At 35.4% G+C, this 19,783-nt stretch overlaps 1 protein-coding gene across 1 annotated transcript in view; it reads right to left on the minus strand.

Moving 5' to 3' along the window:
* The window catches only part of STXBP5 (syntaxin binding protein 5), a 114,288-nt gene that overhangs the window by 77,799 nt on the left and 16,706 nt on the right, over positions 1–19,783 (minus strand). Inside the window, exons 5-6 of the mRNA XM_026844557.1 lie at positions 4,618–4,699; positions 3,691–3,791 (exon numbers count right to left, since the gene is read on the minus strand). Coding sequence (XP_026700358.1) covers positions 3,691–3,791; positions 4,618–4,699 — 183 coding nt within the window. The remainder of the gene's footprint in view (positions 1–3,690; positions 3,792–4,617; positions 4,700–19,783) is intronic.

Genomic DNA, 19,783 nt, shown 5'->3' on the forward strand with positions numbered 1-19,783 from the left:
TTTTGTTTAGTAACCAGATCATGAAGCAGCTGCAAAACCCACACAAATACAACAGGAACAAAAGGCTAGAAAATTTGCAAAACTAGCCTGTTTTGCACTGTGCTTCTGACATCTGCCAGTAATTTCAAATAGCAGATTTGTTATACATCAAAAACTTAATCAGTCACCAGTTCAGAAGACTTGCCTCAAATTACTAACCATCACTGGTACAAAAGGCAGTCAAGATCAATGACTTTATTAAATGTCCAGTTTCTTATATACAGAACTCATTTAAAGATTCAATAGAAATCAGCATCTTTAAAAGACTCTTGGCCACTACTTCTGAAGAAATGTTTTGCTCAAATCTAAAAAGCTGTGAGTTACCCAATGAAGACATTTTCCACATCTCAGAACAAAGTCTCTAAGGGGCATATAATTATTTTTAAAAGAAAAAACAACTCTTTCTCACCTCTCCCTGTTCCTAAAATTCATGAGTAGAAAAGCAAGAGTTCACAATACTCTCCAGTCATATACTAGAGACTGCATTCTGAATTAGTTTACACATAATTTAATACTCTAATTCAGTGTTCAGGTAAGTATACAAAATAGTTAACACATGATAGAAGCATTTATAAACAAGCTATGTCTGTTTTTTATTCCCTATTTGAAAGATGTTCAAAACAGGTCTGAGAGCAAGCTGGCCAAAACAGATTACCAACAGGAGAAACAAATATGAAATCTAGAAATTGCATTGTTAAACATTGAGCAGTAATCCTTCCATATGGTTAAAAGCAGGGAATTAGCCAGAGCTGGTAAAAGGCTATGCCAGTAGAATACAGAACTCATTAACAAGTCATAGCCTTATTTTTTCTATTATCTTTTTTTAAACATAGTTCAAGAATAGTTTTCAAGACTAGAATATACTTCAATCTGGGCAGCCAACTCCTACAAACAACCTTCCACTTCACATCAAATCCTTACACATTAAAGTCTGACTTGGAAACAAAACCTGAATAATAATTGGCCTGTGACATGTTGAGCTTAAACAGGAGACAAGTATTGCTCTTCTGCTATGGGAGTATCTGGAAGTGTGTTGACAATCAGATATATAATTTTAAACCTTAGCATCTACAGAGTCCTAGAGCAAATACTGATGTAAGTGGAATAGCTGCTGCAGTCATGAAGTAAGATTTGACTTTCTTTCCCCTCCAAGGACATTTTTTCCAGTTTGTTAACTTATTATTTTACCCAAATTAATTTCCAAGATACTGAAATTCCCTATACAAGCTGGTAAATTAAAGTACCATTAGAGAAGATATTGCTACAAGGCTCTGTTGTAGTATTTAATATTTTAAATAATTCCTGTTTGAGATATTAGTTATCCTTATAAGCAAATTTTAGTCCCACAACATAAATTATTTAAGGTTTTATTAATTAGGTATCTAACAACTTGGCACTTGTGAATTAAGAAGATCCAGTTTTATTCGTGAACACTCTTCTCAAACTTAGCAGTTAATAAATATCATAAAGCTGACCTAAGCAAAGTCCATTTACTTCAAATTCACATATCAAACCTATTAGGTATAATTAATTACTAAGAACTCTCAGTGTTATAAAGGCAGTATTTAGAATTATACAGCAGTGAATTTATGCAATTCTTTACACTGTATTTTATAAAGCTTTATTTTATAAGCTAGTCCAAAGAAAACAGAGTATTTGAAAACAGTAACCAGTCATCCAGGATGACTTAATAAGTGGCTATGACAGCATATGGTTCTGGGATCTTAAGTGTTCTGGCTATTTCTATATGCTATAAGGGATACTTTAAAGATTAAAAGCACTACTAGAAGAATAAGCCCTTGTCTTAAACTATATCTTCATAGCTCTTAGTAACTATGGTGCTCTCATTACGTATTTTAGCAAGGCACAGGTTTTACTCGAAAAAAATCAGTACTCTGTCCAAAATTAATAACAAATAAAAACCACTAAAGTGACATGAGTGACATGATTCCTTTCTACCTCCTCTCCTCTCTCTGGTAAGAGTTCACAGTTCAACTCTCTACAAGTTTTGCTAGTGAGAATGTCACATTTACAGGAAAAGGATGGTTTAAAACTTTCACTCTGTTTAACCAAAGATATCCATACATCTAAAACTCTAAACCAGCTTCCAGCACACAATCAGAATCACATTCTCAGGTATCTTTTTTTAAAGTATTAGAAATCAATGTTGAAGTGGGGTTTCAGGCTGCAAATCCAAATTTTATACTTACTTACTTAAGTGCTACAGGTAAGAGAAAAGTCATTTAAGAAATAAGAGGGAAGGGGGAGGGACAAACTCTGGTTTGGATACACCACTGCATCTCCTATAGTTGGACAATCTTCATTAAACTGAAGTTGTGAATTGCATTTCTCTTTATTTGACTTTTATGCTACATAAAGGAACACTGCCACTCCTCTGGAACAGAGAATTTTTCTCTCTCAGAGCTTTCTGTTTTGTGCATAACAGTTTCAAATCACAGAATGGCATGGGTCTGAAGGGGCCTTTAAAGGTCATCTACTCCAACCCCCCTGCCATGGGCAGGGACACCTTCCACTAGCCCAGGTTGCTCAAAGCCCCGTCCAGCCTGGCCTGAACACTGCCAGGGAGGGGGCAGCCACAACTGCTCTGAGCAACCTGTTCAAGTGTCTTACTACCCTCACAGTAAAGGATTTCTTCCTTCTATCTAGCCTGAATCTATCCTCATCCAGTTTAAAACCATTACCCCTTGTCCTATCCCTACAGGCCCTAGTATAAAGTTTATGCACAGTGATCATAGAAATAACCTCAAAAGGGACTTGGAATCACTTAGTCCTCTACCCCAAAATAACCCAGTAATCTGCATTTATGTTATTCCTGGCAAAATTTAAAGAGCAGGTTGTAAAAAAAACAAGGTTACTCTATAACCCACCCAACAGTTTTTTTAGCACTTTGTATCACATTACATTAGAATGTTTTACGTAAATATTTAACATACATCCTACTATTGCTATCCATTACTTAAACCTTATTACTTCCTGCTCTATTCAACAGAGGTAAAACTAGCAGATTATTCTGTGTTCTTGCTAGTAGTATCCTTTGAGGCCCCCTGTCAGACCATCTCTGAAGCACACTGCTCAAAAGCAGACACAGCCTTCCACTTGAGACTTTACCCATACTGGAAAGAAGGGCTATTTTGCAAAAGGCAAGGACTACTTGTTATTAAAAGACACATTTTTTTTTCCCCGAAATTTAATAAACTCACTTTTAGAAATTTTATAGGAGCTCTAACACTGTAGAATTCCAGTTTATCATCAAGAAGAAAAACTTCCATTAAAACAATGAATTAATTTTCCTGTTGTCCTGTTAGTGCACACAAATACACATGCACTTTCTTCTGTTCCAAAATTCCTTTGGAGACATACACTGAAAGTCTTCTATCCCTCCACATTTTAAATATATGAAAACTGATGTTTAGCAATGCAATATGCAAAGTGATAGAAAAGTCATCTCAGTTTAGGTCACTAGTATGTCTACTCAAGTACTTTGGGCCCTAACAGGCTGTACTCAAACTCAATGTAAATCCATTTTTGATTATTTAACAAGTTATGAATTGGACTGCATTGATAAATCTGATCTTACAATAGTGCATGGTGTGATGGTAAGGTGCAAAGCAATAATAAACCAATCCCTACCGTTCTCTGTTAAATTTGAGTGAATGAAGTATAGCAGGTCTCTTCTGACGTAAATTCCACAGGTGTAAGGTATCATCAGCCAAGGCACTCACAAGAGCTCCCTATGAGAAATAAAAAATTTTAGTCAACATATTTTCATAACTCGAGTAACAGTATCATCACAATAGAAATAGTAGATACTTTCTACCAGAATGAAAAAGTATTTATAAGCATGCATATCAACACCATAGCACAGATAAGTTTTAAATGGTAGAAATAACTGATGCGATTACATGTCATGCAGCTCACTCCCATTTGGTTCAGTGCTATACTGAGGTGCAATGGGGAAGAAACTTTTTCCAGCATGTGCACATCAGTTCCTTCATGCCCACCTCTGTAGAGGAATTAAGCAAAACACAGCTGCTCATATCTATGTGCTGACAAAGTCAGTGAGGTTTGACTTCACCGTTCCTCTGAAGTCTCTCTACAAGTCTGACATCAGCTAGCTCAAGAACAGCACTCTTGTCAGTTCTCAGCTACTACACCCCTAGAAAAAACATTTGAAATTACTGAGGGATCATTGCTCAGCTCATGTTTAAAACAGTAACTCCATCAAAATAAACTACTGAAACGGTTAGTAATACTGAAAAAACCACACTTACTACTTCAAGAGATAACCTGCAATATTCAGTGACATGAATAAATATTTCTAGCAAAAAAGTTTTTGCTTATAGCAAGAGTACTCTAGAGACAAAGATATTTTCAGCAGTTAGTCAAGCATTTTCTAAAATTAAAAAAGTTAATTTACTTATAATTGTTATTACCATTTGCCATTCATGCTAAGAGCCACTTGTGCTAGCTGATTTTGATGCTTGGTTAATGAGAAATTGAAGAAAACATACTCTGTATCTTCTCTTAATTATGGAACATGTACATCATTTTACTAACCTCATTAATCAGGAACTGAAGCTGGATTACTGCAGCTCCACTGTCATGTTGGCAGTAGCATTCAACTCCTGGCCGACCAAAGCTAGAATTGGTACCATTAAGGAATAATTGTTGTATGTAACATAGGAGAAAAACCTAAACACCTTAACCTTGTCACTATCACTAATACCATATTCAAACAGGTTAGCATCCTGCTTCTAGCTAGCACATTTAACCACACAGACCTGACCGATCACCCAAAAAAAGATTTTTTAAACAACACAGAGTAACACAAAAAAGTTAAAAGGCTCACCATCTCTATCCACACAGAATATGAAAATTATGTATCAATACTTATTTAAGGGATTCTTCATTAATGAGAACATAACAGAATGATGAAGCAGTTATTTTAGTAGTGCTAAATGTCAGGACTAGTATAAAAGGAAGTTAATCTAAACACGCATCATAATCAAGTGATCACATTTTTCAGGTGTTAAAGAAGCTTTCTCTCCTTTTTAAACATTACTTATGAATGTTTATTGATGACAAATGAAATAAGAGTGGAATAATGCAAGGCATGTAAAAAAAAAATAAAATCTGTTGTGACAGAGATAAAAAGCTAAATAGCCAAAACACGGAGGAGTCAATGGGAAATTATGTATAATGTAGATTTCTAGGATCTCTGTAGCAAGACCTCCAGGATTCACTCCAACTGTAAGGTAACAAATTTTGTTCATTTTCCCTCTTACACACAGACCAGTTCTATACTTCCATAATGAGTATCAAATAGAAGCAGCAGCAACACAGATTCTTTCAATTCTCCATACTCGATTCATTTATTAGTTGCAAAGATTCTGTATTTCAAATGTGGTTATTCCCTTCCTCCTGATATGAAATTAAGGAAATTCTTCAACCTCAAGGAGGCAGCAGAAATAACACAAGTCCAGATGAATTATACAAAGCAATAAGTATTTCATCATTATAGTATGCCAATAGTTTCTGGAGTATAATTAATCAAAGAGCTGAACGCTTCTTTGTTTTAAACAGGTATCCTAGTATCTAGAAGAAAGGAAATCATTCCAAAGATGTATGCAAAACAGGGAATTTGTTCTCTCAATATACACTAGAAATAAAACAGTACAATTCTTAACCATTCTTCAAGTTTTCATTTACTGAGAAATTGTTGATCAAATTCAAATACTCTTAAAAATATATATATATTCACACTAAAGACAGTTGAAAGGCTGAAGAGACAATTAGGTTGCATGCAAATCGAAACTCACATATCTGCTCAGCCTCTAAACTGGCAAGACAATATGTTAAGTAAAACTACAATGGGAACAAGTCCACTTTAACACACCACAGTATTTTAACTTTTAAACTTCAATCACATTCTTCTCCTAGACCAATGAATCTCTGTAACATCCAGCTAAGTGATAAGAGATATACTAAACAGATGTTGAATAATCCAGCAAACTTAATACCAGCTTTCTTCCTGAAAGGAATTAGTAATTTAATTTGGTTCTGGCATGGAAGGGCTTAGAGAGCCAGCTTGCCTCACCTGTTTTTTCCCTTGTATTTTAAATTCTTATCAATATGTTTCCTGTACAAAGACGACTTCTGTATTCCACTGACAGTTTATAGCTCTTAAAAAAAAATAAAAGAAAAAAGTTTATAACTTGTGGGGGGTGGGGTTTTGTCCCCATAAATGATACCTTCCTACACAAACTCAGAATACTTTTAATGTAAAATCATTGCTTTTGCATTAACTATGGATTGACTACACAAATTGCCAAACTGGAAGAAATATCCCCAACAAGGAATACCAGAAGCTCCAGAGCAGATTTGCTTCAGACTTGCTCATGCTTCTGCATTCACTTGAATTAGCATTTCCAGAAATAGACAAAAAACAATTTCTAAAAATTAAATTCAGATGTTAACAGGAACTGAATTTTAAAACTTGTTAGTTATCTGCACTGACACAGGTAGTTTTCTAACCAAAGAAGATTTCTTCCCCGAACATCATCTTCCAACATAATTCAATGTAATTAGTTCATTCACCCACCCAGAGTTTATTTTGAATTGAAACTTTGCAGCTACCTTGCCTTAAAACAACAGAAGTATGTACCCAGAAAAAAAAGAGAAGCCCATGGATTCCTCAAGTTACTCCAACCTTCAAATTCTATCCCTCAAATGCTTTCTTTAAGCACTTCTGATGCAAATATTTCTGGAAGCACTGTCATAACTAGCCAGTAAAATTTTCAATATTAAGAATACTCCAGTATTTCTTTAAATAAAATATCCTTTTGCATTTTTCAGGACACCTAAACCAGTTCTCTCTCCAGAAATCATTAAATATGCAGCACTGTAAGTTTACACAAGCTTTAAATATACAGAGCAAGTTTCTTTTTTGACAAAAAATTCACATGCAAATTTGAAAATAGAGTTTGGTCTCTTTTACAGTGCTTACAGTTATCAAAAAAATAAAAATAGCCCTTTCAGCTAGTCCCATTTAGTTCCCTCACCCAAGGATTATGTCATCTACACTTTTTTACCTAGTAGCTAAAATTATTCTTCTCATCTCAAATTAATATCATCCTCCTAACCAGCATTAATCTTCTTTTCTAAAGTAATGCAAAGCCTCACAGTTTTGCAGGGTATGCCAAGTTGAAAAAGCATGTCACTTAAATACTGAGTGTAGAAGGATAATAATACATGCTCGTTTCAGTACATGTTAAGCATTTCTCAACTACCAAAACAGGCAGCATCCTAGGGAATGCAGTTTGTCCAAATTCTCTATACTTGCCTATGTGTCCTTAAGGCAAAAGAGCTCACTGTACTAAGCAGTGATCATCTACTGCATAGTAGTCCCCCAAACAAACAAAATTTATAATGAATAATGACAAGATGGGCAAAGCACTTTAATTTTGTGGACAGGAAAAACTCTGCCAAAGACCTAGGGCAGCTACAGAGGCAGTTTTCTAATCAAAGACTCATCCTTCTTTGTTCACTTCCAAGCATTCCTTGCTACTGTTCCCGCTTCATCCCCTATCCCAAATATTAACAAAGTGGATAAATTAATAGCTTCTCAGATGTACCTTTGAATATTGCTTCTGTGTTTCCCACTGCCATTAGGAAATTAACCCTGGAAAACACTAGTATTTCATTGTCTTCACCATGTTTTTTTTGAAAAAGCAAGTGAGGGATAAAAGCTAAGGCTGAGAGAAGGAAGAGGTAACGTACTCATGTCCTAACATCAGTGTTCACTTTCATAACTGCTAGAAGAGCAGATCATACATAAGAAAAGCACAGTAGCACATTAATTCAATATTGCATAGTGACACTGTTTTCTTTATTTTGTGAGAAGACAACAGTTCCAAACTGCTTTTCCCAGACAAGCTTCAGACCTAAGTTTACACTTTTCTGCGGACAAAATTAAAGCATTTCAATTACGATATGTGAGAGTTCTCTCTGTAAAATATTTTAAAAATTATTACTATTATTTATAGCTTATCTGCATAGGATCAACCCAGTGCACTTTAGAAGTCGCATTTTGAAAGAAAAAACTAGTTCCAGAATATTTATGAAAGCCTCAGAAAAGCAGTCTTTTTTTTAAATCTTTAATTGAAGCTACTGTAAGTAGATCTAGGGAATATTGGGGGGTTCTTCACCTGTGGTTGACCCATCTGACATAGGAGACAGTTGCAAAAACTGTAGCTATCAATTCAATCCCTAGCATAGGTTTACTATATATACAGACACACATTTATAATATAAATTACCTTCCAAACTATCACCACACAGATATTTGCATCTTCATGTCATTAAATGGCTATAAAAAGTTTTGATAGTACAGTACAACACACAGACCATGTTCCTATATTAGATTTGCCACTGTTAACAATAGTTTCAGACTAAGACAAATCTGAAACTGTAGCAGCTTTTAAAAATCATTCCTAGATACCTCTCAAAACTGTAGCTGTAACACCTCACAGTATTTAAACATTTGACAAGTCTGATGCAACAAATAGATCTTCAACTGGAGGATCTGAATTACAAATCACTGAGTGATCTACTGCCTAGTATTCATGTTTACCAGTCTGTAGCATATAGCACTCCAGGACTGCATATTATACCTGCACATTTTACTATAGTCATTGCTATATAGCAGTTTTACACTTATTCAGACACTGAATTATTTTTATAGACGAAGCCAGCAGTTATTTTGCAGTTTTATATGGGCTTTGTTTGTGGTCCCCAAGAATTATGATAACATAGAAAAACCACACAGTGATGGTGAGATTTCCAAATAGTATTTTAAGTATATAAAGATTAAAAGTCTGTCTGGTACTACTCACCACTGTCAAGTCTGGATACAATCCAACAACATAAAAACCAAAGACTTCATTTACATCAAGTTACAGTACCATAAAGTCCTGGTGAGACATCTAAGCAGGACTAAACCAGTACAAAAGCAGCTTCCCGCAACTTCCCCGTTTGTCAATCTTACCTGTCCCCAGACCTAATGAGTACTATTACTTGCACATACAAAGTGTGATCTCTCACAGAAACAATCTCATAAAGAACCATCTATCAAGAGACACAGCTATTTAGCAAAAGGGTTATTCAAAAAGTCAGAAAGTACTACAAGTCAACACTGTCTACAAAACTAACTTTGACCTTTCACATCCATGTATTACCAAATAAGATAAAACAAAAATCCACAAAACACTTTGGGGAGAGGTTTATACTTCACACCAATCCTGATATGGTATATCACATCAATAATTTTCAACAACCGCAGTATTTTAGTTTCCTTCTAAAGCTTTACATCTGCAGAGCATCTTACTGTGTTTACATCACTCAGCTAAGTACATCTTTATTCCTCCCCAAGTCTCAGTATTTACGTCCACAGAAGCATACAGTAGTGTTAACATTTCAGATGTACTTTTCTATATGTAACAGCACCAAGCAAAATCAAACTAGGGCTTTAAAAGAGAGATCAAAGTTCGTCAGGTGGAAATACTATAAAATTTCTGGTAGCAATTTACTATGGGAATTCCAGCCAGACCATTGCGATGCATTCTTCTTCTGCCAGCTAAGGAGAGTGAGAAAGCAGGAGAACTGACAGTAGGGAAACAAAGATAAGGAAAGGAAAGCATTGGATACAGTCAGAAGACACTGGCTGCAACTTCCATGCAAATAAAACACTTGAGAATTAGCCTGTATCTAGATACAGTCTGACCTCATTACTTGAACAGAAAAAAAGACATTACATATTATATACCTGGAAATCAAAACAAGTGTCCCTATTAAGAACTGTAACATCCAGGCAATTAAAAAAAAAAAAAATCTACATTCAACTTCACTCTGTTAGTCATAAGGAAGAAAATATTGCGAAGTACCTCAGAGATGAAGAGGCTAGGATCTCAGTCTTGGAAAGTCACCAAAAGGTTTCTTCTAAAGGTCTTACCTTCTCTTGGAGAAGTGGGGTGGGGGTGGATGGATGGACAGACAGGAAGATAAACTAGAAGAGATTATGTACATGGCAAAATACTGGAAAATGCATTATTTTTGTCATTTTCTAGGAATCTTTCCATTATACAAAGTTCTGAAATATTTTTGAGCATGCAACAGTATTGACTGCTCAGTGCTTTGGTTTTTTTAAATAACAATGAAGGCTGAGAATTCAGACAGTTTATACTTGTCTGAAATAGTATTGGAGATACATTATCATAAAATTATTTAACACCATTTGAGTTCAGCAGTTTTTACATCTCCTGACACTCATAAGAGTTCATACTTTCCTAAGGAGGTGGGAACATATCATTTGTCCTTCTGTTGTGGGGAAATGGGTAACAACGGGTACGGTATTTAAGGATTGATGTTAGATCTTGCCACAAATATCATATTAGTTTAACAGATTACAGCGAACTCCTACTGGCATTTGCTACTGCAGCTTCACAAACTCCAGCCAAGTGGTGACTACACAACTGCCTGGAAGCTGAACTTCTCAACTTCCAAACCAGCTACCAATAACATTAGTATTCACTTTGTTTATAAAACAATGCTCAGCTTCCTTAAACATCAGAAGCCAACTGATTCAACGTTAACTTAAAATCTTGGACTGATACAGTAAAAAAGGAGATCTGTTTTGAAAAAATACCAAAGCACACAGATCTCCATTAAAGTTCATTAACTAGTTTGTGTATACAGGAAGTTGCAACAATTTTAAAGCACAAACCCACTTTTTGTTTAAATTAGTATGGGTTATATATTTTAAAGTTAAACAATTATTGAACTAGCTTGCATGGAAACTTTAGGGTATGGAGAGTTAGCAGTTATTTATATCTGATCTATTTTCTAACAACGATAATAGCTAGGACTCAAAGTACAATCTTAAACGTCAAATAAACTTGCTTACATAAAGATGCACAAAAACAGTATCTCCCGAACAGCTATAAAAAATGCCAGCAAATCTTCTGTAAAGGCTGCATTTGGTAGAATTTTCTCATAGCTGCCAGTGATAGGCAATCATTCATTAGAACGAGATGTAATTAAGTAGTACAAATGCAAACAGGATTAAAAATTTGCTATTTAAAAAATCAAACAAGAAACAAAATTGCTTTTAATGATAAGTTCCTATATGTACAAATCACAGACAACAAAGCACACTGTTAAATAGAGAGGTAAAAACATCAATTTAAACAACAGTTTTTTCAAAAACTAACAAGGCTACAGGCTTTCCTTGATTTTAGACACCTTGTTTTCTGATCTAGATTTTACTATTTAGTCTAAAAGCTGTATTTCAGCACTAACAATGAAAAAAAAGTGACTCATCTGGTACTTTCTTGGGTGACATGAAAGGGAAGGAGAATGGTAGACCACAAGAGGAAAGAGTGGAAAATTGCTACTAATACATCTACATAATGGTTCCTCTGACTACACAAGATGCAGCAAAATGGGTGGTAACTGCTAACTCACTGAAGTTTTTCCAAAAACTATACACAGAAGAGTAAACCCAGGAAATAATTACATATTTTGAAAGATCTCAATCAAAATTCAGAAGCAAAAATCTTTGTGTTCTGTGGTATGCTTCCAAGTCTTGCTCATCTGTCATCCATTTAGACCAGCCTAATTTTAATGACAAATTTTAACAGGTTATTACAGATATACTACCTCATCCATCCTTTTGGTAGCACATACTATATGACAATATTTATAATTAACTAGGCTTTCCTCATGTCCATAGCTTCTTGGCTGAGACTAAAGGCAGAGCCACTGAATGTTCCTAGAACTGAGAAATTCTTTGAGTAAGAATGATGTCTCTTCCCAGTGTGCAAATATTTTGTACAGACGTTACCAATAGCAGCATTAACAAATGTAATGTCCTGAACTTGATGTTAAGTGAATTTATGTACCTATCTAGTTTAACTTATGAAAGCATAAAGTACCATAGATGATATATAATAAGAAGGAACATTTCACATTTTCAAAATACACAGCCAATCCTCGCCCAATCCACTATTGTCTGTCAACACTGACTTCTGATTGCAAAGCAATTCTTTGCTAGGTCCAGAAATCTCTCTTCATTCACACGGCATAATCTGACATACATCCCTTAACTCTTGCCTGCCAAAGAAATTCTCCTCATTTAGTTTTGAGTCACTGACTACTGGATATTCATGACAAAACCACTGATTGTAATCACTAGTCATTCTATCCCAACTTTGTTCAGAAACAAGCACATTCTTCAATCTTCTCCCTACAAACTGAGTAGTAGCTAGTCTAGTCCGCTGAGTCCCAATTTCACTTATATCTCATTAACTTCTTTACATCATTTTGGGGTTATATAGAATAAGACTACAGGTACCATTACAACTTACATTAGTTACACTGGCTTTTCCCTGCCAATCCTCTGCTATCGCTCAGTTAATAATTCTCTCCTTCTACAGAAATTGTTATTCTCACACCTCTCCTCTGGGCATCAATGCCTTATTTTTCAAAGTAACTATTAATCCCTTTCCATTCTTCTCCCAAACCAGGTTTTGCCCCATCCTTCACCTTTGCTATTCAATTTATGACTCTTCATATATCCAACTTTATTTACTTGCTTTGAGAAAGGTGGCATAAAAAGAAAGTGACTAAAGCAGACAGAACCTAAAACATTATCAACAGAGTGCTGGTAGATCTGGATGAGGAAAAGGTCTTAAAGGACACCTTAACTTAAAATTTAAGGTGGTCACGTGTATGAATTTCTCCCCCAGATTTTGTTGTGGTCTATCTCTCCCTTTGAATACAATCCTTCAACACTTAACTTGCAGATGAGACTTAAATCCACCCTCCTACTTCCCACACCACTTTCCTTTGTACCAATGATGGAAATAACTCCCTCTTCCAAACACCCTTTTGGAGAAAGTTTAGTTCATCACTAGGAGTTTTAATAATACAGTAAAGCAGGTATAGCATGTTTTTTTGTTTATGCAGCCCTTTGAAGTATTTAGCAGCAAAGTCACTTGCTGAAGTTCAAAGAGCATCATGGATTAGAAGCACCAACACTAAATTGACAAAAAGTAGAAACCACACCCCAAATCAAGGTGGTAGACACAAGTTTACCACTATGGGTCTGGGAACAGATTGTTTGACATGACAGGAGCAAGTTTCCCTGAAGTCTGCTCAATGGCAGAAGTAGAGAGACTTCTTAAATCTCCTACATTCAAAACTGCAGTTTTAAAAAATTTGCCTTAAACATATATATGAACCACCAACAACTACTCTCTCATTGCTACTCTGAAGTATTGTGCAACATAGTCTCTCAGAACATCATTTTCAGTTTTATTTTAAGCCTAATATTTAGTTTTACAAATCATCAAAGGAAATGAGAAACTATTTCATACTATCAAAGTAGTATCAACAACTTCATAAAATATTTGCTCAAAATTACCACAGGTGAAAAACTAAGGTACAAGCATCAGTAGATGGCACTCTTCCACTAAAATCAAAAGAGGAAACTATGTCTTCACATAAACAAGGGGTACTTCGGAGCTGGAAATCTTATTTTTAACACACAAAAACAGTTCCTACTCATTAGAGCGTTTCTTAAATTTTTTGTGGTTTTCAAAGAACTTTGAAAAATAGTTTACTGCATGCCAAAATATTAAGAAGGATTCCTATGTTTTGTTGGAATACCTGTAATTTTACTTAGCTATTTTGTCCAGACATTTATGCTATTACACATAGTTCCATTACACACTACAAAAATACCCATATGTCAAGTGTTACATGAAGTGGTACTTTTGTGGCTTGTGATTACCAGAAATCCAACTTGAGAGGGCTATTAAAAGAGTGACATTGTCTCTAGAAGTTGCTTATGCAACCTTTTTTCATATCTCCTCAAATGTATTATGGTCATTTATTTTAAAAAGTTTATGCACTATCTCAACATCACTAGTAAATGTTTCACATCATTTAGCTTAATTTTATTTTAAAATAGTGTCAAAGAGACAAACTTGTCATTAGAAATACTAAATTAAGGTGCCAGATAAATAAAAAAACCCCTGGCATTAAAACATGCAGCTCTCCAATATTATTAAAATGTGAACCTTAGCATTAGAAAATAACAACTATCCATTCCATCTTAACTCTTCTTTCTAAAGTTGTTGCCAATGCCACCTTAGATCATAGTTTGCACTCTCAGTATACTTGAGGACTTCAGATGAGTCTTTTCTTTAGCCCCAAGAAAAGCACTACTTAACAGTGCTAAAAATTTCCCATGAGAGTATAAATACAGAGCTAGTGTTTTGTACAGATTGTGGATGTCAGAAACAAATAGCTTATACGAACTCTTGGAAAGAGATAGTTGAGAGAGATAGTTGAAAAAGACAGTGTCATGAGATTCCAAGAACCCACAGCCCTGTTTTCAAGACTTCAAAAGGTTGGAAAACAGGTCATCAACAGAAAAGCACAGTCCAAGGTAGCCCTCCTAAGCATCTTTTTCCACAGTTTTTCTAGTAGGGACTAATAGATGGAGGGAAGGTATTACCTTGCAAATCTAGGTTCAGTGAGATTTCCTTTTTTATATAGAGAGTCTGCTCATCTTTTAGCCTTGTGTACTTCAGTTTGTCAGATTCCAAGCAACGTCCAATACTTCAGCAGTGCTCATCTGCCCTGCTATTACCAGCATCTTTCTTTTACTTGTTTTGTTTTACTTGTTTGTCATCTGCTAGTAATTTCTGAGGCTGAAGAGCTATTCTGATCAACTTTGGCAGAAGGGAAGAAGTCCTGCAGATAATAACTTGCTGAAATTTTTATGAAAATAGGAAGCTGAGAAGTGGGGAGAAACCAAGCTTAGGCCCATCAAAAGGAGAAAGGTGGCAGCATTACCTCAACATCCTAAAATAGAGCATCCATGTAAAATGCTGCAATCACAGCGAACGTTTCAAAAGTTCTAACACACAGGTATTATACTACAGGACAGAGTCATATGATAACTGGTTTTGTAGATAAAAAGTCTGTTTCTTTTCTCTAGATAAAGGTATCCAAAATAATGAATATCCATATATTACATTTCCTATAACTGAAACTGCTCCAGTTCCAAGAGAAAGGGAAACCCCATTCTTTTCATATGATGGCTTGAAGGAACTGTTATATATAACAAATCAAAGTTTCAAGCTCTTCCAAGATGCAGAGCTTTACCTGTTTAAGATATTCAGCACTTCCAAGGATCCTCCACAATCATGTGGCTTAACTGAAATATCTAGCAACAATTTTGCAAGAATTAGATTGTCTTAGAAAATATATACACAATGAAATTGAATAGTTTGACCTCTGATTTGTTAGGAGTGAAGCAAGGGTCAGGGGAGTAAAGAAAGCTGAGCATTTGTCTACACTTGCTGCATAGTCAATGAAAGGCTGCAGAAACAGAGTAAAGTTTTTACTTTCCACACTGTGCTGCTGTCTTCTTCACTACCACCCTGCTCTGCAAATGCCAACAGAAAACATTCACATTTCCACTGTTTCTCCCTGCTTTTCTTAAATGGCAAAAAGAAGGCATGGTAAAGAGCAAGTCTGCACAAAGATATGCTTGAACAGCCAGATTCCTCAGAAAATTATTACCTTCAAAATGACAGGTGTTAAAGTAGACAACTAAGGAAGTTCAGTCTTTTTTTGGTTCAAATTTGGTTCCCACTAGAATCCTCAGCAACTTACGCTTGAGAAGCACTCCAAGAGAGTGAAATGGCTGCTGCTTAGTTAAAAGATAAAGTATTTAAAAACCTAGCAATCATACATCTTCCAAAATAAGTAACCTCTATCATCACCACTAGTCACAGTACTACCCCCGCAAATAAAATTTTAAAAAGACATTAAAAATAAAAATCAAACACTCACTGTTTAAGGCAGACTATCACCACACTCCAGAGCTTTACTGAGGCTTTAATGTCAGAGGCTGGAGTTACAGATGTCAAACACATAGGGTTTCCCACTTTCTCTAGGGAAATTTCCAGCTGTGGAAAACAGCACTTAAAAATGCTGTAACATGAAAATGTCCAGGGGCTCAGACAAAAGAAAAGTATTGTCTGAAACTGGACTCTTCATCAAACCTCAAGATAATTTCTAAACAGCAAATCCAGACTGTGAAAATTAACATGGCATTCTAGCCTAGTCAGTTTAGACCTGCTTTGAGTCAGGAGACTGCACCAATACAGTGTAATCTACTGCTTAAAATATTTTGATTAAAACTCGAAACATTAAAACAAAAGTATCAGACAACTTATTCTACTCAGCAATAGAGAAAATCAAATTAATTCATTTGAAAGTTCATTTCTGTAACATCTTCCATAAAAAACACATGAGGAAACAAGTGATATAACTCTCAGCCAGCTAACTGCAACTCAAGAGAAGTTGCAACACGTGGAAGTGTTACATATGCTCTGCATGGTGAAGAGTAAAAAAACCACCCAGGAGACTCAGATATAAACTGGAGTAGTAAGCATTTAAATTTATATCTGTCAGACTAAATCACCTGTGATGTTTCTCAAACATTTACTAGAAAAAAAACCCAAACACACACAAAAACATGGGGGAAAACTATTGTTTCCAATATTTGGCTAGAGAAGTTTGAATAAATACCATCTTTGCAAGGTATGATTCAAAGTTTATTTCTTTCAAATGTTAGCATATCAATCAAACTGGAACAAATAATCCCACTCTACATTTACAATGGTCAGTAGCTCTGTCTGAACTGAAAAAAAATATTTCAAGAAAAGCATTAAACTTCCTTATGGTAAAGAATTCCACTAAAACTAAATTCAAGTCATATATGTATTAAGAGAAAAAGCTAAGTGTATTTTCCATTAAAATAAGAGAATCTTTAATGGCCACTGGCATGCAGAATCTTTTCAATTCTTTGAAGCATTACAAGTCTGGAAGTGTTTTGCTTGCAAATAATCTCAACTTTTGCAACAAAGGACTACAAAAACCCACAACTGATATGCTAGCACTTCAACCTTAAGTCTGATTACCACTCATTTTTCCCCATAAACTCCCAGGTTCCCAACTCTGGCCTCCAGAAAAGGCTAAAAGAAGTAGGCTGTTTAATCAAGAATCACCTACAAATCCCCACACACATTCTGAGTCTGGTCAGCTCTCTAACTTGGCAAGTCTGCAGAGAACAGGTAGCCTTCAAATTCACTCTGTGGTAACAAGGCTGAACAGCCTGGACAAAGAAACATTTCAAGATGCATACATACACAAACTCGATCCTCTTGAAGCAGAGAAGAAAGGAAAAAGTTAAATCATTTGCAGCAGACCACCCCAGATGGCCTCTTCCAGGATGGCATACATTCTTAGAAGCTATTCATGGACAAGAGCTACAATTAACTCTACCTGAAGCAGCACTGTACTAAAGCACACCTGAAAACTTGAAAATAGTATTTTTGAAGAATCATTTAGTGAGGAAATCAGTCACGTACAGACACTGAAAATTGCATACATTTAAGACAGACTAACTAGGTTTCAAAAGACAGAGTTTATTTCTATTAACCAATAATTTTCAATAATTAAAATTAGCAACTATTAAGGGTACAATCTCTTCATATAATCTCCTCAAATACAAGAGAAAAATTGTGGCCTGTTGTACAAACCCAGGATGAAGTCTGTTTTACTGAAAACCAGCACACTAGACTGATACATGCATTCCAGTCAAACATCAACAAAAATAGATGCTGAATGGCATTTATTAGCAGTCCTTTAAATAAAGACAACAAGAGAAGTAACGCACCAAGTAATAGCTGTGACCAGCACTGAGCTACTGAGACTACTAAATATTTTTAAAAGTTCTTATTAGAAGATGAATATTTATATTATTCATACAGAATGCACTTACACTGATCATCTTTAAAGATTCTCCATTAATACACTAAGACAACACTAAATTATCCCCAACTGAGTTTCATTCCATCAGAAATGAACTTCCTCCAAGTTAAGTATATTTGTATAATTTACAATTACATGCTTTTAATGTACTATAGTAGACAGTGAGAAGGTTCACAATACAGATGATTCTCTACTTTTGGTTTGGGTTGTTTTGTTTTTTTTTTTTTTTTTTTTTTTTTTTTTTTTTGTAGAACAAACTATGTGGACAAAGTTTTTAAATTGTGGTTTTAAGTATTTTACCTGTTTTGTAACTGAACCTACAAATTAAGTTTGACACTAAATATAATTTCAGGAATATTTTGCAAGAATAAGCTTTCCTACAGCAAATGAGATTATATTCCTAAAAATTACAAACCATTACTGTGTGGATTTGGGATACAGCTACTGTAATAGTATGCTATGACATTTGAATAATAGCAGTTTTTCTCCTTTAAAACTTACTCAAGGCCATTGTTTTCTGAAGTTGCCCAGCACTCTGTTCTAATTGCAACAATAACCTCCACTGCAGACAGAAACATGAAGGCAGAAAACATTATCAGATCAGAGCGTGATTACCACACAAGTTTTCATGCCAACTTCCTTGACATTAAAACTCACCACTACACCACACCAACAATGGCGCTTCATGTTTTACAGTACCACAGAGACTGTTTAATTAACCATTTACGCATCTGATAAATTCTGCTTAAGCAGCAAAGATTATTTCCTTGCTAACAAACCAGGACACAAACCATAGAAGTTGAGAACATTTTTAAGCTGTGTTTATAAAAGTGATTAAAGTGTGAAGCATTGAGTTGAAATGAAGTTGTGCAACCATAGCATTGAACAACTTAATAGTTAAGGAATTCTTTCCTCTGACAGGAGTCAGCAAGACTAAGAGCACAGGAGCCACCACAGTGACTCAAGCCAGAGGTCTGTGCAGCCCAGCACTGTCTTTTACAACAGCAATCCATGTCATGGAAGAAAAGCATACAAGCCTGGCCACTTTTTGCAGCCTATTCCCATTCCACTCCCAAACAAAACCCTCCTAATGGATTAGGTCCCTGAGAGGACAAATTCCAGTCTAGTCGCTTTAGCATTTGCTTATTGAGCCATCACCTGCAAATCTGTCCATTCCCCTCCTGAATGCACCCGTATGGCCTGCTGACACTATCTCCCACACCCACAAATTCTAGAATTTCACTACACATTATATTCAAACTAGAAATTGTTTTTATCTCTTAAATCAGCCTAACAGTACTTTAGTAAATGCCCTCTAGTTTTTGCACTGCAAGTTTGCTAAATGACAGCTCAGCATGCTTTTTAACCAGTGTCCTCTTGATTTTACAATCTTTGATCATATTTACTCCTTCTCCTCTGCTCTAAACTGAGGAGATCAAGCATTGTTAATCCTCTTATAAGGCAGCCACTCTATTTCCAGTAATTCCAGTTTCCCTCTTCTAAATCCATGCCACTTAAAATGTAGAAAACAGGAAATCATAGGACTCCATGTATGACAGCAAAATGATGTTTTGTTTACTGTGCTCTTTCAACTTTGCTGAGCAGATTTGGTAACAACAAATCAAAAAGCCAAGTTCTGGTAGTTGGTTCAGAGAAAATACATATCCACTGATGCACTGATTTGAAGCTTTGCACTTTGACTGATGTGATCTTTGTCTCAAAGACCCAGTTTAAGCCAATCCTATATTTCTTTAATATATTGCATAGAAACATTGAATGTTTCTAAATATATAATACACTAAGTATTACATAT

The sequence above is a fragment of the Athene cunicularia genome (assembly GCF_003259725.1).
Source record: "Athene cunicularia isolate RWA chromosome 3 unlocalized genomic scaffold, athCun1 chr3_part1, whole genome shotgun sequence".
In the NCBI taxonomy this organism is placed as follows: domain Eukaryota; kingdom Metazoa; phylum Chordata; class Aves; order Strigiformes; family Strigidae; genus Athene; species Athene cunicularia.